At 41.8% G+C, this 22,422-nt stretch overlaps 1 protein-coding gene across 2 annotated transcripts in view; it reads right to left on the bottom strand.

Moving 5' to 3' along the window:
• The window catches only part of mta1 (metastasis associated 1), a 53,584-nt gene that overhangs the window by 13,673 nt on the left and 17,489 nt on the right, over positions 1 to 22,422 (bottom strand). For both annotated transcript variants that reach the window (XM_028566247.1, XM_028566248.1), the window contains exons 3-10: positions 21,704 to 21,797; positions 8,411 to 8,537; positions 6,016 to 6,079; positions 5,503 to 5,620; positions 4,022 to 4,124; positions 3,260 to 3,359; positions 2,003 to 2,191; positions 522 to 596 (exon numbers count right to left, since the gene is read on the bottom strand). In XM_028566247.1, coding sequence (XP_028422048.1) covers positions 522 to 596; positions 2,003 to 2,191; positions 3,260 to 3,359; positions 4,022 to 4,124; positions 5,503 to 5,620; positions 6,016 to 6,079; positions 8,411 to 8,537; positions 21,704 to 21,797 — 870 coding nt within the window. The remainder of the gene's footprint in view (positions 1 to 521; positions 597 to 2,002; positions 2,192 to 3,259; positions 3,360 to 4,021; positions 4,125 to 5,502; positions 5,621 to 6,015; positions 6,080 to 8,410; positions 8,538 to 21,703; positions 21,798 to 22,422) is intronic.

Below are 22,422 nucleotides of genomic sequence, written 5' to 3'. Positions count from 1 at the left end.
AGGAGGAGGAGAGAAAGAATGGCGGGATTAGAGAGGTTCGCTCCAACAACACCCCATACCAATTGAATTGATTTTAAGACAGATTTCTGAATGAAACTGACTCACTTATAATGAGAAATATAAGTTTATGATTATTTTTGTTATAGGTTTTAATTAGGAGCCACCCTGATGTCAGAATACAGATACAGCCAAAACATAAAATCAAGCTCACAGAGGCCAAACTGAGAATAATCAAAAAAAAAAAAAAAAAAAAAAAGTTAGGATCATGTTTGGGCCTGAAATTGGGCCAGAAAAGGACGAGAAACACTTGTTTCAGTAACAGTGTAAAAGAAATAAAGATAAACCATGTTCCTTTTTCACTTGGTATGCAAATCAGATGCATACAAAAAGATCTATGTGTAACACTTATTGGGCTATAAAGAATAATAAAAACACCGCTAATTATTTTTATATATATATATATATATATATATTTTTTTTTTCCTTCTTTTTAATCCCTAAGATATAATGAATGTTTTTACCTGCTGTACATATCTGTCTGTGGTCTTCCACATGTAGTAATACTCAATAATACTTGTCAGGGACTTCCAGGGCAGCTGGAGAAGGAGAGAAGGCACAGTGTAATCATTATTTCAGTGTTGTCGTTAATAAAATGGGGAGAGCAGGCTGACAAAGAAACGTGTAATATTTTCTACACACACTTGACTGTCAAAGACACCTTTTAGCAGTGGAGTTAGCACTCTCACACAAATATACAAATGTCTTTAGCACACGGAATGTACTCATCGGTCACAAAAACACCATTTACTATGAAGAGATTTCGTCATATAAATGAAACAACCGGCCCCAGAATCCGTCTGAACCCAGTGAAGTTGCACTGTAAGGTTCCCTCTGAGAAGTTTGACAGGAAAATGAGCTGTCAAGTGGAGGCCCCACCCATAATGATGGTGTAGTCCTGTTGTGTGAGAGAAGGCTTGGGTGGAAACCTAACGGAGCAGCACTGACAGCGGCCAGCCACCAGGTGGTGGAGTGATGCACACAGTGAGAGCTCGGCACAATGCGTATTAGTAGAGTCCACAAACGGCAGCACTTCTCAAAAAGAGATTTCTGTGGAATGTTTCTCTGGATAAATGGTCATTGTGCTTAGCTTTAACGTTTTCACTCTACACTATGGGCTGGCTGCAATCTCAGCTCACAAGACTACTATTGTGCTTGAAAGTTGTTCTGTCGAAAGTCATCTAAATAAACTAAAATGTCCAGAAGAAGTTCAATTCTAATTATGTGGTTTCTGCACTCAGAATCTCTAAATCAGAATTATTGGGCATCTCCACATGCAGGCTGATGAGCAGCATACCAAGTGCTCAATACGTCTTTCACTACACCATTTAATCAAGCTGAAGCTTGAAAAAAGATCCAAACCACACAGAGATATGATGTATAAAATACAGCCATGATGACGCTGCTCCACAATTAAAGGAGCAGTTGAACATTTTGGAAATAATGCTTGTTCGGGTTTATGCAGAGATCGATACCACTCGTGTCTGTTTCCATTCATATACTTCATTTGATTTAAATGAAATGTCTCTTGAAGTCAAAAATAGGGATAATATAAGGTGTAAGAAAATGCATTTTAAAACTTTTCCACCCCAGATTTTCCTCAAAAACATTGAGCATCACAACCATGTGATGTCTCAGCCCCAGCTGTAGGATGTGGTTGAGGAAATACCACTACCAGCATCTCTAAAGCTCACTAATTAACATGTTATTCATTGTTTGTTTAATCCGTACAAAACCAAACAGTACAACTGACACGTTGTGGTTATACAGCCAGACTTTGGACTTGCAATTTTCTTAATGTATCTTTTAAGAAGACTCGCTGTTCCTCCCGGTTTCCGGTCTTAATGCTAAGCTAAGCTAACCATCTAGTGGTTGCAGTTTCAGATTTTATTTCCCCAAATATAACTGCTCCTTGAAATTGGCTTTTTATTGGTTTGCTACTCACAAAATCCTGTTGGATGTCGGTGAAGTCTTTGCCGTATTTCTCTAGCGCTTCCTCGAACAGGTTGGCCTCCGAGGCGCTCCATTCCTCCATTTCATCCCTGCATAGGACGGGCCCGCCCTGAGGCACCAGCGCTGTGATGGCTCGGGTCATGTCATAGCCCGTGGCATGGAGGGTGTCCATGGCGTGAAACTAAACAGGGGAAGAAACAAAAACATGTTAGTCTCAGGACTTGTTATTGTTGTTTGAACCACTCATGCAATGAATATTATGTTGGTACTTGTTGGGAGGAGTGTGATTTGTATGATTTGTTCAGTCCAGGGAGTTAATATGCAGCCCCTTGTTCAAGGCGGTGTGTGTGTGTGTGTGTGTGTGTGTGTGTGTGTGTGTGTGTGTGTGTGTGTGTGTGTGTGTGTGTGTGTGTGTGTGTGTGTGTGTGTGTGTGTGTGTGTGTGTGTGTGTGTGTCTAGAAGGCGTCTCATCTATGTTTTAAATATGAGGATAAGATCTAGGGCAGCGTAGACCGAAACCAGGCTTCTTGGGCCATGTGTTTATTGAGGCCTGTGTGTGGTTATCCTTAACAATCACTTACAGACCATTCTTGCATTGCCTGGCTCTACCACACATACATTCCAGGATAGGAGAAAAACAAAACAAATGTTTGCATTTCTTTAAACCAATCACAATCTTGGGCGGCGCTAAGCTCTGGACACCGCGACGGTGGCTCTGCTAAATAGTCTCGGGAAGGAACTTGTTTTGGTACATACAATATTAAATGAAGTTAACTGTTCACACAATACAGTAACGTGAGCTATTTAAATGAGCTGGATACATGGTTAAATGTAATTTGTTCTTGTCAGTGTATCGCCTGTGTAATGTTACTTAATCCACAGCCATTCCCACCAATCGGTCCCAAAATTCCCAGAGTTAGATAGTAAATGTCGTAAACATATTCTTTGTAAATCTTTACAATCAGTCACAGAATTAACTTAAAAACTTGTCATTTGCAATTTTTTGGTGTCGTTTCCCGATGAGCGAACAGAGTTTAAGAACGGCAAGACAGAGAGCAGAGAGTGAGTGACATCCAGCAATTATCCTGGAAATAGTTGATCCAGACTACTAACAGACACACACACAAACACGCATGTACACATGCACACTACATTCATTGATCAACACAAGTGCCACACTTTCCACCTCTGGTGCGATGCTGATTTAACGCAAAGGCTGCTTTCATGTGTGTATGTAGGAGTATCTCACCAAGGTGATGTCTCTGGAAGCTGCAGCAGCACTCATGTGCAGGCTGGGCTGCCGGACAGAACTACTGCAGTCCAAGGCTCTGGCGAATGTACCTACTGACCTATGGGACACAAACATGACGCAAAATATAAAGAAAATGTATATAGAGAGAGACGGGTAATAAACTTTCAGTTTTACTTTCATCATCTAGATTTAGTGGTTCATTTACAGTTCCAGCCGATGTTCTTTTTCTGAACCATTTATGCAGAAAAACAAACCCAGTGCTTCCTGATAAAATATTCTGTGTTGTAGTGTTGCAACACTACAACTACAAATGATACAACTCCAGCCAATTTGCATTGAAAAACCTAAAACTTGCGCGCCTGGGTAGCTCACCTGGTAGAGCGTGCGCCCACATACAGAGGATTAGTCCTTGACGCATGTGGCCGTGGGTTAGATTCCGACCTGCGGCCCTTTGCTGCATGTTGTTCCCCCTCTCTCTCCCCTTTCATGTCTAAAGCTATCCTATCTAATAAATGCCTAAACATGCCCAAAAACAAAGAAACTACTAAGCAGCAATATTTAGCTAAAAAAATAAATAAATTCGGTTTACAAAATGTCCAAATGAATCTTAATGCAGAGACACCACTCTTATAACTTCAAAATAAAGCAGGAGCCAATTATAGACTAATAGCTGCACTTAGCACAAAGATTGGAAGCAGGGAAACAGCTAGAAGGCAATATATATCACTTGTATGCTTTTGCACTTGTGTGTTGACTTACCGAGCTACCACTAAGAACTGGTCAATCTGTTTCTCCGTCAGTGAGCTGTTGGGGTCCCAGACCTTCTCCTCTAGTTTCTCCAAGTCTCTGCTATCATCCTCGCCTACACACCCCCAGAAGACACACACATACAGACACAGTGGGTCCTACGCTGTTCAAGGCCACTACGGCTCCTTATTGACCACATATGTGCAACATTAGTTTGTAAATCCCACAATCAAATTAGATTTTCTTCCTGTTTTTTTTTTTTCCTTCTTTTAAATGACTACCTCATGCAATGTTTTAATGAATCCCACAGTTTTAAATAGGTGGGGTCTGTCAAGCTGCCAGCCTGCAAACCAACAAGCCAGCCCGCCTGAGCTTCTAACACATTTAACAGAATTTCATTAACATGGGTTAAATTAGAGAGCTCGGTGTCCCCATGAGGCCTAATTGCAATTTCAGAGGTTTTCCCACCTGCTAAGTATAAAAACACTGGCAGAAAAATAGTCACATTTGAAAAAAACACTGAATATCTGCACACAATAATGGCACAAAATGCCTGGAAAATATCTTTCAGACTTGGTTCAATGAAAGTAATAATTGATCTTTATATTATGGACAAGTTGCAAAGATATAAAAAAATAAAATCTCTTTGTATGCGGAAGGTATAATGTCTAACCTGACATTAATAGAATTTAAAACGGCCACATCTGCATTAGTTGCTTCAAGCTTTAAGATGCGTTCAGACAGCGAGCGGTTGCTGCCACCGCCTCCATTGTTTTCAATGTAGCGGTTTACAGCGGCTTATGTATGTGCACGGTTATCTGCCGCTGCATATGATGCAGTTTATGATGGTTCAACTTGCTGCCTTGTGACCATGGCAACCATAGAAACTATGACAAGGGAAACGATACATGAGCTGATTTTTACTGTATCCGAGTTCCCTGAATGGTTCACATCTTCATCAGCAGAGAACGGACAGACTAATAAAAAGGAAGAGTATCAGCTTTAAAGTCTGAGTATCCGGTCTGGGACATTAAACAACATTGATGACACTAATTAGCAAGTCTTGCTATATTAATTGCATTATATTAACTATGTCCTCTATTTTAAGCCACAACCCGCTCTATTTACCTGCGGGATGAGATTACGGGTGCAGGATAGCAGCAGCATGTGGTGTACAGGCTGGTAGGATTGGAGGTAGCCAGTGGCGGCCACTTAAAGTTCATGAAATGTTCCTGGCAATTGAGCAGTTACAAAAACATCAAAAGTTAAGCGGTTCATTATGGCTCAGACTGCCATATTAATGCTGAAAAATTTCAAAAAAAGAAAAAAAAAAAAAAAAAAGAAGAAGAAGAAGAAAGAAGAAGAAATCAGTACACAGGAGGGTAAAAAAAGACCCCTGCAGGAAAACGTTAATGTGCTACTCCGTGAATAAGCTTCTCTGGAAAACTGTGTCAATTAAAAACGCCCAAGATTTAAGTTCAAGTATGATGTACCTTCTTTCAGGAGGTCGGTGATGTCGGCCTGGTACTTGTTCCCAACGCGGATCTCTCCCTTATCAGCCAGCAGAGTCTTTTGCTGAGGGTCATACACCAGCGAGTAGAAGAAGGCATCCTGGAAATACAGATGGCAGGAAGGCGTGAGGATAGTATGAAAGGAACAGGAAGCGAGACGGGCAAACGAAGAGGCGCAAGAGAGGAGTGTGTGTGTGTGTGTGTGTGTGTGTGTGTGTGTGTGTGTGTGTGTGTGTGTGTGTGTGTGTGTGTGTGTGGTGTGTGTGTGTGTGTGCGCGCGCGTCTCCCCCTCTGCTAGTCTCTCGTCTGCTCATTACGGTATGTGAAAAGAACATTCTGGGTCAACACGTTGAATAATTCAGCTGGAAACAAGAATCTGTTAACTCATAAGTCTCTCACACACACTCTCTTAGATCATCCTGAAATCTAACACAACTAATCGCAGTTAAAAGACCCCGTCCTGTAAATTTAGCGTATGGAGCTGGGGGTACGTACCTCTCTGTCTATATAAGACTTCAGCGCTTCGGTCTCGTTCAGCAAAGTCACACAGCACTTCCCCCTGGAGTCCAGAAAGGGATGTAAGGAAATAAAAAAAAAAGGAGTGGGAAAGACAGGAGGGAGAAGAAAGAGTGAATAGTTAACATTAGGGCTGCAGCTAACTTTTTTTTTTATTGTCAATTGATCGGTCGATTATTTTCTAGATTAATCGATTAGTTGTTTGGTCTATACAGTAAAATGTCACAAAATGGTAAAAAAAAGAAAAAAAATACCGGATCAGTTTTTCCTAAAGCCCAATATGACGTCCTCAAATGTATTGTTTGTCCACAACTCAAACAATATTTAGTTTACAGTCATAGAGCAGTGAAAAAAACTAGAACATATTCCCATTTAAGAAGCTGGAATTCAGAAAATGTTTTTCCTTTCTTCTTCCCTTCCACTCAAACCGATTAATTGGTTATCAAAATAGTTGCCAATTGATTTAATAGTTGACAACTAATCGCTTAATCTTTGCAGCTCTAGTTAGGGGCTGTGTGAAGCACAGACTAATAGACAAGACTTAAAGTCCAGGGGATAACACGTTGCATAAGTGCTACCCTGGTCTGACCGTCAGCGGGTATACTTTGACGTAGGATGTATCTGAGAAACTGCAACAGTGATATTGATTTGGTTCCAGCTGGCACAGCCTGTTATTTAAGTGTGTGGATGCTGGCAGCACTCATCTCTGTCCCTCAGCTGCTGCTGTCTGAATCCAAATTATTTACCAGCTAAGTAGTCATACCGCTGTAGCCCGAAGCAAACCCCATTCAGCGGGGTGATGAACTCAAAACATCTTGTGTAACCTCGCTGCTGCGGCAGCACACAGGTGTTAAGTAAAAGTAAAAAAAAAAAAAAAAAAAAAACCTAATCAAGTTTGAATCCTCACTAAACAAAAAGGGCTCAGGGTATTTTCATATATATGTAGGAACAGCTTTCCGTTGACATTTAGCGCTCAACGTGCACACTGGATTATTTTACGTCGGAGTTGGTTGTAGACTGAAAGCCGACTGGCTCAAAACGGCTTCGCACCATCTTTCAGTGCTCACACAACCCTTGATGTGTAGCAGATAATGCGAGTGGAGGAATCAATAAATAATCACAGCGTCATCATCCTTCAAGTGAGTCAGGGACCTGCAGTTTTTACAGTCACACGCGCAGAATCCAAAAAGGGTAGAAATTTGATTTCCGTATTATGGCTATAAAAAAAGAATGGAAGATTATAACAAAATACCCAGAAATAATGGGTTAAGTAGTCAAATGGTTTCATTAAATCTCCAAGTTCATTAAAAACCAGTGTGATCAGAGAGGAAAGTAGCATTTGCTGCTACTGAATAATTTATGCTACCTCGAATACCTATTTTAATAGAGCTGCTCCGATTAGTCGACTGAAAGAAAATTAAATCGGCAACTATTTTGATAATCGATTCATTGTTTCAACATTTGATGGTTCAACACGTACACTATTCACATGCCAGTACTGTATATGCTGCTTTACACTGTAGTAAATTGAATCATTCTGGGTTTTGTGTTGTTGGCTGGACAAAACAGGACATTTGAAGACGTCACCCGCTTGTGCTTTAGGATATTGTGATAGACAGGTCTCACTTTTTTTCTGGCTTTTTTGTAGACCTAACTATTTTTAAAAACTTACTTATTTATAACAACAATGCAAGTGTGACCGGCTGCTCTGTAAACACCTATCTGTAGATACTCCAGTTGGTCTTGCGTTGCATTTCTGACAAAGTAGCTGCTCAAGGAGGGTTCACTGTAGTATTAAACTATGCTTGCAGTTACCACGGTAACCACAGGTGTCCAGGATGCTAAATTATGAATCCCACTCGGCCTCTGATTGACTAGTACTGGTTTCCTTCGATGGCAGGGGTTGGTTAGGTTCAGGCATGAGGAGTGAGACTGGTCAGGGTTAGGGTGAGAATATTAGGATAAGCCAATCAGAGGCAGAGTAGGGGCGGCACATGCCATCCGAGGAAAAAGAAATCTCGGATCCAGGACAACATTAAAAAGGTATTATCCATTATTTGTGAAATAAGTGAAAAGAATTCTCACAATGAAGCAAGATAATGGCACAAGTTTTTTAAACAAATGGTGATTTTGCAGTGCCCTTATTTGATTAATTTTGACTTGTTTCGAGCAATTCCACGGGAAGGTTTTTATTGTAAAAACTCAATAGTAGCCCGATGGAATTGTATAGAGGCTTTGTTCACAGCTTGGGATAGGTGTTTGCTAACAAAACAGTGCGCTGTGGGAGTTCAAAACTCTTGGGTGAAAGAGGGAACGACAGAATAAACGGAGAATGAAAACCGATGATTCCGAGGCTGCGGTTACAGCAGTGTACCTGATGTGTGTGGCAGGTAAAGACTCCAGTTGGCGGGACAGGAAGAGCTCTCGGTGTCTGAGCTGGTGTTTGTGTTTCTCGGGGAGGTCCGTCATCTCTGGGTTCTCCATCTCCTCCTCCAGCTCCCCTGGGTGGTAGAAAAGGAGGGGCAAAGGTCAACATAAACCCGTCGGGTGAGGTGGAACGACGAGGAGGGGGATGCAAATGTATCGGCTGCAGCCACAAAACTGTGTCAGATGCACAACAAGGGAATATAAAGCACAAGGATGCACATTTGATGAGCCGGAACAATACAGTCCTCGGGAAGAAGGAGACTTGTGTACACATACAGATATTTTACATACATCGCACTGATTATGTCTACACGAGACCTGCGATATGAATCAAACAACATCTGGCTACGGTTTTCTCCTCCAATTCTACATTTCTACCCATATTACACAAGCGACGACGTGGTTCACGCGGCTCAGGATTCTCCATCATTTTAATGCCCTCCAACTGGGTTTTCATTATACTAGTATTTGGGTAATCTCTTGTATTTCAAGCGTGAAAACTACTACAATAAGCTGAATGGGATATTAGAAAACACCAGCGTAAAGTCTAATCTTCCGGGTTATCTGTTTAGAACAGCAGAAAGACACAGCAGGCAATTCGGTAACTTCCATTAAGAAAAGGGCAGTATTTTTTCTTGGAAATGTAGGACTAAAATGCAGTTAATTTAAATTCACACTGTTTTTTCCAAAAGGTGGATAGCCTTACTTTTTTTTTTTTTTTTTTTGTAACACAAATAAATAAATAGAACAATGTGATGCATTTCCCCACCAGAATGTATACCTGGTGGAGAGAAAACCCACAGAAATCAGATGTAATACTTGTCATCATGAGAACTACCTTGGAGCAAATAAGAACAGTTTAATGACTTAAAAACAATAAAAAGGTTTAAGATTAAAATATTTGTTCAACCGAATTACACCTCTTCCAAACACAAACAAACAAAAAAGTTAAATTAATTCAGATAGCTTCAGTTGTATTTCCCCGAGTTTGGAGATTTCAGTTTCTGAGATTTCTGCCGTCACCCCCGATACAAGGGAGCTTAAGGGAATTTTATTTTGTGGTGCTAAAAGCACTGAAAAAGAAAAACATTTTTTTTTAAAAGCAATGTTGCTTTCCGAAACAATGTCCCAGTTATTCTGGGTAATCCACAGACCTCACTGTCAAAAGTCTTTATTGGAACTACTTTCTACCTGTTCTGTGGATTATCCAGAGTAACAGGGACACGGTTTCTGGAGAGAGATGCCCTCGCTAAATCTCTTTGTATTTTTTGCGTTTAGCAGAAACAATTTTTTTTTTTTTACCTCCACAGAATTAGGCAGGGACGTGCACAGACATTTGGAGGGGCTATTGCTCTAATCTGGAAAAAAAGGCAGACTGTGGCTGCGCTCAATGATTCTGGTTGAGATAACTAATGTTATGATTTGGCACCATAAATAATAATAATAATAATAATAATAATAATAATAATAATGTATGTATTATAAAGAACAATTACAACATGACTAAAGCTAGTAAAAGTTTTTTACTCAATCCCCAGGTTCTCAAATGTTTGACTTTTGATATACATAAAATAATAACTAATTCACAATGCCAAACATGGCACAGACACAATTTATTGTGCATTTATTTTAATGAGTTCTTACACTACTCCAACTTAAAGAAAAATGATTCTGATAAAATAGGCCAACTTCACATTAAATGAATAATGTAGGATGGTTGTTTGACATTATCAAATGCTTCTCTCACAGCTGGCCTGCTGGCAGTTTTAATCCAGCCCTACAAAGTTGCAGATCTTTTAGCTGCTGATTCTTTTTTTTTTTTTTTTTTATGCAAAGTTTATTACATTAACCAATTGGGACATTAAATTTATCATCTAATAACAAAGTAAGGCGACTTTCACTAACTTCACATCTGATTGTTGGTTGAAAACTAACATAACATATATAATAACATAAATAATGTATAACCTAGCATTATTCAAGAGCCCAAACATCCCATCCCTGAGCCCTTTCTCTTCTCTACAGAACGCACTAAATGTAACCGACGTAGAGTTTGCCTGCTGCTGAACATAGGTTATGTCATTAGCTTTGGTTGATAACGTAGCATCTGACCTTAACATAAGGCAATGCTGCGCGACGCGATGCAAACGTTACAAACTGAAGCTGCACATTATTCGAAGCTTAAGTGAATTTTTTTGGTTACTATTCACAGGGCATTTGTCATAATCTCCATAACTTTAAAAACTCACGTGAAGGCAGAAGGGCTTGGCTTTCATTTGCGCTGCTCCGTGTGTGAGAATGTAAACAAAGTCACGTGACTGGGGGCAGAGGGCATCGCTGAGGGCAAGATTGGATGATATAGTGATTTAATTTGATTTAACTTTAGTAATGATGGCCGTTTTATCGTATTAATGCAGGCACAACAGCAAAAAAAAAAGGAAAGAAAAAAGTTTATTTAGGCTCTTTCACCAGCTAAGCCAATCAGGGCAAACGGGCCGTTGCCCGGGCAACAATAGCCCGTACCTGTGCACCTCCCTGGAATTAGGGCAGTGGCAGAAATCTCAAAGATATCTCAAAACTTGGGCAATTAAAAACGAAGAATGTGTGTGTGTGTGTGTGTGTGTGTGTGTGTGTGTGTGTGTGTGTGTGTGTGTGAACTGACCCTTAACATTAGGCTGAGATTACAGTATGGGTTTAGGATACACCGGCTCCATAAAAGGACAGAAGGAAAAGGATGTGTTTATGTTAAAGTGGTGATACTGTATTGCACTTCCATAAAGTATCATCCTGACCTGTCAAACGTGCATGTCTTTCAAACTGCTTACACCTAGTTTGTAAAGCAGAAATCATCAAGGTGTTTCCTCCGACTTGACGAAGTTCCTCCAGAGCCACAGAAAGCATGATACAACGGTTTTCGCAGGCTGAGTAGCACACCACTTGAATAGTAAAGTAACGTTTCTCTTCAGGCTTTTGTTGTTGACTGAGCCAATTTCTCTCAAGCCAGTCTCAGCATGTACGGCATTGTGGCTGGGAGTGCTACAACAAGGATTCTCCAAGACTTTTCTTTGATTCCAGGTGTAACCTTGTGTACCCTGCTAGCTTGGATTAAAAGATCTGATGGTGAAAAACAGTCCTCAGTAATCGTCCAAGAACGGATGGATGGACAGAGCGACTGTTGAAGGGCTATCTGCCCATCTGAGCAGTTCATGTGTCTGAGTCATCCTATAAGAATAGATTTAGCTGCTGCTGGTAGGCAACATCTTCGACGCACAGTCGCTTCCTCACATGTGGATGAGGAGAATGGAGGAAATGGAGGTGGAGACGAGGAAAGAGAAAGTGAGATGGACAGGGAAATAGATAAACAGAGAGATAAATAGAAGAGCACAGAAGAAGCAAAGTGTGACAAAAGAGATGAAGACAGAGCGACATAAAAACGGCGAGGAAGAGAGAGGGAGAGGAGGAAGGGGAGCAATAGAGAAATCAGCAGGGGGAGCGGGGGAAAGAGAGGCAAAGACGCAGGGAGAAAGCCAGAGAGAGTGGTAGAGAGAGTAAGTGCAACAGAGAGAAAGAAGAGCAGTCGGTACGTGCTCCAATTCATTTGGAGTTTCATTAGAGGAAGTGAGACAGAAAGAGGGAGACAGAGAGCAGAACAAAAGCAATCAAGGGATTTTCAGGAGAAGAGATGTGTGGCCAAAATCAATAACTACTCCTTCACTCCCTCACTCAGCCCAGCACATAGCAGACACACTATCAGTGCCCCGGCAGCACGCACGCACACACACACACACACACACACACACACACACACACACACACACACACACACACACACACACACACACACACACACACACACACACACACACACACACACACACACACACACACACACACACACACACACACACACACACACACACACACACACACACACACACACACACACACACACACACACACACACACACACACACACACACACACACACACACACACACACACACACACACACACACACACACACACACACACACACACACACACACACACACACACACACACACACACACACACACACACAGGACTGAGGTTATTAATACAACAACAAAAACACAAGATGCAAAGGGAGTAGAAAAGAAGGTGGGAAGTTGTAGGAAGGTGAGCAGAACATGAATTGTGTTAGAGAGGAATCTATGGGTGACTTGACTAAAGCATGTGTTTTGTGGGAACCTAATTCTTACATTGTGTGCATGTGCACGTGTTCTACATTTACTTTACATTATAAGGTCAAGTTCCATGCAGCCCGGCAGCTCATAAGGAGCTTGAAACTGGTAGCGCCGGCGGCGTTTCCCCTACAAGGCAATGCATTATAAACACACAACCATAACACTGCAAAACTGAATCAAATTGCAAAAAGGAGTGTATTCATTATTAGCCTGTGTGAAGGGGAAGTAGGGAGGATCATGAGCCACACACAAGACTCACTGCAAAAATAAAACCAACATGTGTATATTTCTGTGCACTTTTTTGACAGCAGATCAGTTGGAACAATGAAAGAAAGAAAGAAAATGAATGACAGCAACTCTTGAGTTATGCAGGAACTGTGTTTGAAGAGAATAAACCACATAACGGCACAGACGCTTTTTTTTTCTTCTTTCTTTTTTTAAAATAGAGCTACACTAGCAAAACTGATGGACTGATGGCAACCAGGCACATGTACAATTTTAGAGCAGACCGTTTTAATTCATAGATAACCGACAGTCATGGGTTTCTCCCAGGAAATTGGTTAGCACTGTGGTAGTGAGCACTGCCCACCTGACTGCGACAAATTGCGATGGCGGTTTGTTTTTTTACTTTTCTCAACAAGTTCAATTTTTTCCTTCCCATCGTCGTGACTTGCTGGAAATTGAGGATACAACGACAAATGGCCCCAGCCAGACACACATTGTTCATGCTTCATGATCGGCGCCTTAACCCCTATAAATATGGGGCGTTTGCTGTGTGATGTAGCACCTTTGCTTGTTACACCTGAAGCTTAATAAGCCTAATATTAGATTTCCTAAAATGGTGTAACAAGGTGTCCATTCATTCAGGCAATGCAGGGTCATCTGTATAATAGTCAGACCAAGCCCAGAAAATATACATGAACCCCTGAATGATAAGAGGAAGCACCCTTGCATGAAATAAGACAAATGCACACATGATAGCGTTTTACTTTCACTTAATGAAAATAGCTTAAAGTGCTCATATTAAGTCCACCCCAAAGTAACTTACCATCTCCAACAGAAAACACTGTTCACAAACTGCTCCAAACAGCTCTATTGTAGTCCAGCCTTTACTTCAGAGACAAACATGCGTCACTTTGTAACACACGTTATAATGCTCGCCTAGCTGCTAGCATGGCACGCACTCATGCTCTACAACTGACTAGCTAGCAGTACTTACTGCGCATGTGTGACAAAGATGGTACAGAAGTGAGATGTCTCACTCTGTAGCTATAACAGAGAGCTCAACACACAGGGTGAAAAGAGGAGCTGCAGCAATGTGCAGTACAACAAATATATGGTGTCTTCTGAAAATTAAACCACATAAACCTATTCTGGTACAACCTCAAAATACAATTATGAACCTGAAAATGAGCATAATATGAGCATTTTAAGGACAGGGTGTACCAGATGCTGTATGTTTTTTGTGTGTGGAGAAATTAGCTTTTAGGCTTACCAAAAATAAGGAGGAACTGTTCTTTTAAGGCTGAAAATTGTAATATTGTGTGTGCTGGCTCCTGTGTTTGTACGATATCTACTCAGCATGTCTGTCCGTCCTGAAAGAGGGAGTCTTTCTCAGCAGCTCTTCATGAGATTTCTCCCTTTATTATCATCATCCTCGTAAAGGTTGTTTTGAGGAGTTTTTCCTTTATCCGAATTGAGGGTCTGTGTCTGTATGCTCATATCCATAAATGTACATGCACAGTGTCCAGGTGATGTAGCAGTACATCAGCTGACTGGCCCCCTGGCTGAGCGTCCTTGACTAGCAACTCAACTCCCCAACCTCAGTCCTTCCTCGGCTGATCCAAGCCAATCTTCTGGCAGTGCACCCGCACCATGCTCTCTACAAATTGCCTCTCCATCTCACCTGTCCCAGCCAATTATCAATTATTGATGAATGGGTCGCCTTACGGGGCTGAGAGACGTCGTGCGAGGGGAGGGGAAAGGAGAGGAAAGAGCAGCCCTGAAGCCCAGAAGAGGAGGTGAGAAGAGCACCGCAGGCCGTTATTACCTTAACACACCGACTGCACCACTATCATACACCGTGTGTTTGTGTGGTGGTGGAGAGGCATACACAACGCAGCTACAGGCTTCTGCTCCAAAATCATTGGTCGAAAGGAAAATAACAGTTTACTCACAACTCCTACATCAGCGGGGAGATCCATCAATTAAAAAAAAAAAAGAAATCAATACTGTGACGTGAGAAGATATCATCTGGGTGTTTGATTGCGGTAAATATTGTCTTAACTTGTTAAAGGCTGCATTACAGTAAAGTAATAATAAAACAATTCAGACCTTACCTAACTGTCCTGTCTATTATCAACACTTTTTCCCTTCTCAATAACCAAATTAGCAACCCCTATAAAAAATATAAATCATGGAAATACCAATAGTCTTACCCAAAACACTATCACATAATCAATATTGAGAGAACGGTTTTGTCAATGCTGCCCAGCTCTAACTTCCAAATGAAATGATGGGATTCAGATGGTGTCTTCAGATCTGGGGGCTAGGACATGTTTGCCCAGTCGAGGACGTGCGTTTCAAAAAGCATTTCCACCTTACACAAGTGCATTGTGAGCATGTATTCCTCCATTCACACCACATTCCAAACAAGAGTAAGAACAAGAGCAGCACAGTCAGTAGAAAACTAGGGTAATAACAAGAGAGTGACCGTATATAAAGTGGTTTTTATCGAGTGAACAGATCTAGAAGTGTAAAATTGTGTACAAGCAGTTAAAGTGCTCATATTATGCTTTTTGGCTTTCTCCCTTTCCTTTATAGTGTTATATATCTTTTTTGTGCATGTAATAGGCTTCCAAAGTGAAAAAGCCCAAAGTCCACACCAAAGGGATTTACCATCTCCAACAGAGGACTGTTCACAAACTGCTCCAAACAGCTCAGTTGTAGTCCAGCCTTTACTTCAGAGACAAACGTGTGTCACTTTGTAACACACGTTATAATGCTCGCCTAGCTGCTAGCATGGCACGCCCTCATACTCTGCTTCTGACTGGCTAGCAGTACTTACGGCGCATGTGCGACTCCTAATAAAGATGGAACAGAAGGGAGATGTCTCACTCTGTAGCTAAAACAGAGAGCTCAACACACAGGGTAAAAAGAGGAGCTGCAGCAATGTGCAGTACAACAAAAATATGGTGTTTTCTGAAAATTAAACCACGTAAACCTATTCTGGTACAACATCTAAATACAATTATGAACCTGAAAATGAGCATAATATGAGCACTTTAAGTCAAGTTTTTCTGCATTGTCACATTGTTTGGGATTGTGTCCCATTCTAAAATGTGACTTTTCATTAGACCCTGCTTGCGGGTGTGGGTAAATACCCGCCAGGCAGGGTCTAATGAAAACATCTTTCAAACTCTACAGGCCCTGTCTTGCACTCATCGCAATTGCCTTTGTACACCGACGCATGTATTGTTCTTATTTTGCACCCGACACACAGCGGACTTTTCCCTCCACAGATGCACGTCAGTAAATTAGGGAATGCACTTCAGCACATGCAGTTCAGCGAAAAGAGGAGGCGTGTTCCGGCACAAACGTTCCCTAGTGCTATTTTGCAGTTTCAGAAAACAATTCCTCCACTGACCAGGAAAAACCTGGTCTAAAGTCTAGTGGCGCGTTATTCAGATGCTATTTTAGGGGCGCATGCTTGGCCATAATGTAGCGTGTGCATAACACTTTGCTTCCCTCATCTACAAGGACACAGCAGTTCCAGACTTAAGGAGACGTGAGGTTGAACTACGGCGGGATTGGACACTTTAATCACTCTGGTCCTGGAGTGGCAATGCTCCTGGTGGAGCGGGTGGACGGAGATGGAGTGGAGGGGAGGAGGAAGGGGCACAGCAGGTGCAGGTGGTGCGTTTGGAGGCCCACGCTCCATGGCTGCAGCAATCCTCTCCAGACTGTGGAGATGCGCCCGAGAGGCCGCAGCAACATCGCCACCCAGCCAAGACGGGCATTTATTACTTTGCCGCATCTCGGACAGCTCCCGCTGGCATGCGCCAGGCAAATCCACCGTCATAATAGCAATCTGCCATGGAACAAGCGCGCCTGCTCTTAAAGGTAATGTGAGAAGATGCTCCAATTGGTTTATTGCACATTACGCCCAAACCACACCTAGCTACTTCAGACCAACCCATTTTAGGTTTGCGTTGGGTGCAAGAGTCATTTATCCCGCCGGTATAATAGCAACAGCGCCCGAGATCCACCCACAAAGCTACTTGCGTTTCACGTTTGATACTTGCGTTTCAGATCGTTAAAATAGGGTCCTACGTCTACTTTGTCATGCAGGCTTTCCAAAATTCTAAATTTATGCTCTCCAATCCCAAACCCAGATAACTTGGTTGACATCACACAGGATATTTTCCCCAGACATAACAAAGCTCCCTCCATAAAAAAAATGACATTAAACAGCTGTTTTCACAGGCTGAATAGTTTTTGTCCTTTATCTGATTTTGGGGTTTAAAATCGCTAGGATTCCTCTTTAAGTAACCAGTCACATTTCTTAAATGTCAAGTAAACAAGAAACAAAAACTCTGTAATTGGAGTGAGGTGGTAGGTAGTGTACATGTCATGAAAACAGGAGTTTAACCGAATAAGCTGCAACAACAACATGAAATCTCTGTGTGCATCTTAAGAAGGCACAACAACTGTGTCGACATGAGGCAAGGATGTTGCCTTCACCTTGTAATCATTACAGCTGATAAGGACAATTCCTAAAGCTCTGCAGCTGAGGATGCAAATGGAACATACATTCTCTTGCTGTAGGACTTAGTTCCATTATAACATATCATCTGTGAAGCTCAAGTAGTACAACTTACTAACGGCAGTAGTATGGCCATCCTGTGAATGAATTCACTTCTAAAACGGTAATAAAAGCATCCCAGAAAAAGGGATGTGACATAGGTTTATGACCCACTTTGGAGCCCAGTGGCAAATATACAGTATACTGCACTTATCCCACGACCAGCTTGACTTCACTAGTTGTACTTTTGAGCATCAGTTCACTGGCAACATTGTTGTCTATTGTGTATGGGAGCTGGGAGCCACATCTCCAAAAGAGAAAAAAAGATTTGAGTCATAGCAAATTCAAACGTCTGAAGGGAGGGGCCAGGGAGATAAAAAAATGCCAAGTACGCCAAGGACGCCAACCACTCAGGAGGCTGCTTTGCTCACAGGGGAGGGGCTAATGCCAGAGTTGGAGGCCCCATTGAGGGAGCGCTCAGAATCTCAAAATATTTGATCAATGACTCACAGCCGACACACATACGAACACACACACGACTGCCATTCTCCACTGATCCATAACAAAACTGAATTAAATGTACCCCTTCAGGCCCAGGGCTTAAAACTCAAGACAAACACACACACACACACACACACACACACACACACACACACACACACACACACACACACACACACTTTTTACATATTGCAAAATATCTGGAAGCCCCTTGCTGAACTGCAGCTGGCAGAGCCAAAAACCAGGAGGCCGTTAGAGGAGCAGCCTATACAAACGTTACTGCTACATGTGCCAATACTATCATTTAATGCCTCTTGGGTCTCCTACCATAGAACCCACTTTCATTGACTTGGCAATGGATGGTGCAAGATAACTTTTCTCCCGTGTCCTCTTCCAGGGAGGTTTGCCTGGCTACAGCACCATGGGCCGTAAAACTTCTTGATAACATTACGCACGGTGTACGCAGGAACATCAAGGTCTCTGGAGATGGACTTTTAGCTTTGAGATCATTTATGCTTGGCTACGATCTTCTGTCTGACCTCCTCAGACAATTCTCTGCTTTTCTTTTTTCTCCATGCAGTGACACATTAAACTGGTTGAATGCATGATTATTCAATTGTACGACCTTGTGACTCACCTGCTTGAAATCCAATTATTTCTTACAAATTTCTAAAAAGGTGACAATAATATTGTCTAGGCCATTTTCGGATTTTTGTGTGGAACAAGCTAGGATTCAGTATTTTTACAGGGTTTTTTTGTTCCACTGCAAACAAAATAAATGAATATGTGGATACCAAAAGATGTTTAAATTCCACAATTTTCTGGATGAAATTGTGTTATTTGAAAAAAAATGCATATTGGTTTTCTTTTTATACTTGGGTTGAGAACTGAAATCTTTAGCAGAAAAACTGAAAATCCTGCATACAAAATGTTATGTGCAGACAAAGCAGCATATGTTTAAAACGCACACAAACGCTGCTATAAACGAAAGAACGCTTTCTTAAAGGAACACACACAGACAAACTGATGCTGTGTGGTCCAACAGAACAAACAATCCCCATCTTACCACGGATACACCGCCCAGGCCTCACACACACAAACATAAGTTCATGCAGTCACACAAACACATGTTCACTTCAAATAGGACACTTTGACACACACACACACACACACACACACTTTAGCCTGCCACACCCAGTCAAAGTCTAAGGGTTGGCATGGCTAGCCAAGAATACAGGATGGCGGTGTTTCTACTGTTAGTATGACACCACTGGCATGAATGGTGCAGTGAGTTAAATCAAACTGTGCTAAAATTAACCACATTTTTTTAAACATTATAGCCTGATCCATTTTTGTTTGCTTTTAAGTTTGTGGGTATATTAAATGTAATTTCTCTTAGAGTGTTTTTTTTTTTCATGTGCAGAAGCAGAACGCCAGATAACCTGTCATCTCAGTCCAGATGTGCAATGGACACAGTCACTCTGCTTCACTGTGTTCCCAACTTTGCACATCTTGAAATTAGTAAGCCTCGTGGTGCATTCGAAGTTATTGTAAAATAAATAAAATATTATAAATCTACTTCAAATACTTTTATTTCACAGTCTATATCCTGTCCTCTAAAGCAACACGGTTGGCATGTAGAGAAACCACCATAACATAATAATAATAATAATAATAATAATTAATATCAGATAAGATTCAAGAAAATAGACCTGGTTAAAAGAGGTGGGATCATGTCGTGTGTGTGTGTGTGTGTGTGTGTGTGTGTGTGTGTGTGTGTGTGTGTGTGTGTGTGTGTGTGTGTGTGTGTCTATCCTGAGGTGGAAATGAATCCTGTATCCCTCTCTGCTTCTTTACTCTTTAAATTCAGGCACTCTGGAGAAGAGCCTTGAAGGCATCACTTCCCACTGACCACTGGGGAGGCGACCTGGACATTCAAGAATGGCTGTGGCCTTTAGCATGATTTATACTTCTGCGTAAAATCTACACCGTGGCTACGTACGTAGTAAGGTGGGGACACGACCCTACGCCGTAGCCTGACGTGCACTAAGGCTGGGATACCCGACCTCAGCCCGACGGTACCTGACGGGCTGGGCCAGGTTCAGACTGATATTTAGAAATGATGGACGGGTTCGGAACGGGTTCGAGACGGGTTCGGGACGGGTTCGGGACGGGTTCGGGACGGTCACATCAGCGCGGTAGCCTAAGGCATAGGACATTTAAAATTTTAAACAGCTTATTATGAATGGGCCTGTTTCACTTGATGCAAATGTTCGTTTTTGTGATTAAAATAAATTTAAAATATTAACCTAACAGAAACACGAGCATATCAGGCAGACTGCATGCCACAGCACATTGAGCGCTCAGAGCGCAACGATGGAAAATGTTAAAAAGAAGTTGGCCTCAGGAGATTTTAAAACCACCGAAAATGAAGGAAAGTCTACTGTGTGGAAGTATTTCCACATAGTTGTCTAGGTATATGTTAATTTTATTTCAATTATATGATTGGGCCTCTTGTGTGCGCCTGTGTTAACGTGCGCTTGTTGCCCCGTGTGCGCGCTCACTGTGCTGATGCGCTCATCTGTGGACATTTCTGAGTGCCTTCCTTACAGTTGCTAAATAAAAGCTTTCCACACAAACACACGTAGCCTACATGTGTCATTAGTATGAGAAAAAAATTTGATTTTAATTGTTTCAGGCCAGGTCGGGCTCAGACATAAATCTCTTGATGCCTGTTGGGCTCGGTCACGGTTCTGTCGGACGCGGGCCGGGCCCGGACAAAAAAATTCGGCCCGATCCCACCCCTAACGTTTCCTCTTGGAAAAAAAATAAAATAAATGTAACAACACGGCTTAGTAACCACCCCCGACTCATTTCCTGGTTCTCCTTCTCCATGTCACTTTCTCTAACACACACACACACACACACACACACACACACACACACAACAGCGAAAGCTCTGCGTGAAGCCTCCGCACAACCATAAATCAAGCTTTAAACAGACACACTGCTGTTACCTGCGACTTCTTCCACACTCTCTTTAACCACTAACCTTCTTAAACTGACCATCTCAGTCCTTCTGGGCTCCCATATTTCCTGTCTCCATCATTATTTTTTTAAATCAATCATTGTTTTAATGTATTTGTCTCTGAACAAACATCCTAGTACCCATGAAATTAAAAAGTCTGATTGAGGGAGAGCCCAGTCCAAGTGCGCCAGCTGTAACCCAGAATGCGGTATATGCTCCAAGCTCTGGAGAACAGCACCACATTTAAGTACACGCTACTAGACACCCACGCTTAAGAGCACATATACATAGACACACACACACACACACACACACACACACAGGTGTCGTCATATTGATACGCCCAACAGATCGAATGCCATCTGCAATTAGGGCTGTCAGAGGAGGGGCTGCTGCAGTCTGGACTGTTTCTCTCAGCTCAGTAACAGTGCACAAAAACTCAATTAGATTTTGTATCACCCCCGGTGTGCAAACAATGCCTTACAATCAAGCCACATACCAAACAGAGTTGTATTCTCCAGTTCAGGGAAATCTTGTTCAATGTGACTAAAGGCACTACAACTTTGCAGGGAAAATAACTGAAGAGGGTTGCTCAAAAAGAACGGTTACAAAATCATAGTTGGCGTGTTCTTTTTGATGCCTGGTGTTTTGCTGGCTGCTGGGTTCAGGTCGGTCACTCACTTGCATGTTTGTCTGCCAGGGCGATGAGTGTGCTGGAGATGTCCCTGCGCCGGTAAAAACACACCACTTTGGCCTCCACGTTCCCATTGGCTGTCTGCAAACCAGAGACAATCGGCGTTACCACGGCAACAGGTGCCACACAGAGCACCCACGCACGCACACACAGAAAAAAAAAAAAAAGAGAAAATAACGGCTGAAAATGAGGCTAGTTCTTAACTATGGCTGAAAACACAGTGTGATACTACAGCAGTTCTCCAAAAATCACAATAAGTGTTGCAGTTATCAGGACAGGGTGGTGTGTTGAGGGCTGTCTGTGCAGCACTAACATTGGTTTCTTCCGAGTAAAACTACATTTGTATGTTGATATGACATTTGTTTCTTAATTTGGGAGCTGCATGACAATGTTTTATCAAACACTACCTGAAGAGAGAAAACTCTGGGTAAAATAACTGAAAGGATCAAGGCTCATTTAGATATTGATTTGTAGCTTTTTGTAATACACACAAATTAAATAGAACAGAATAGAAATCACGATATTGATAAAGTAGGATTCTTTAAAGCGTTATCATATCATATTTGTATCTTATTATAGCTAGAGCATATTGGATTAGGATTATTGAGAGAAAGATGGATAGAGAGAGACGGAGAATAAGCAAACACAGTCAACATGTATTTCTTTACATTCTGCACACACTTTCTACTTTTCCCAATCACAGAAT

This window comes from Perca flavescens, chromosome 20 (genome assembly GCF_004354835.1).
Source record: "Perca flavescens isolate YP-PL-M2 chromosome 20, PFLA_1.0, whole genome shotgun sequence".
Taxonomy (NCBI): Eukaryota; Metazoa; Chordata; class Actinopteri; order Perciformes; family Percidae; genus Perca; species Perca flavescens.
The sequence above is the reverse complement of the archived record's forward strand: the minus strand, read 5'-3'. Positions and strand labels throughout refer to the sequence as shown.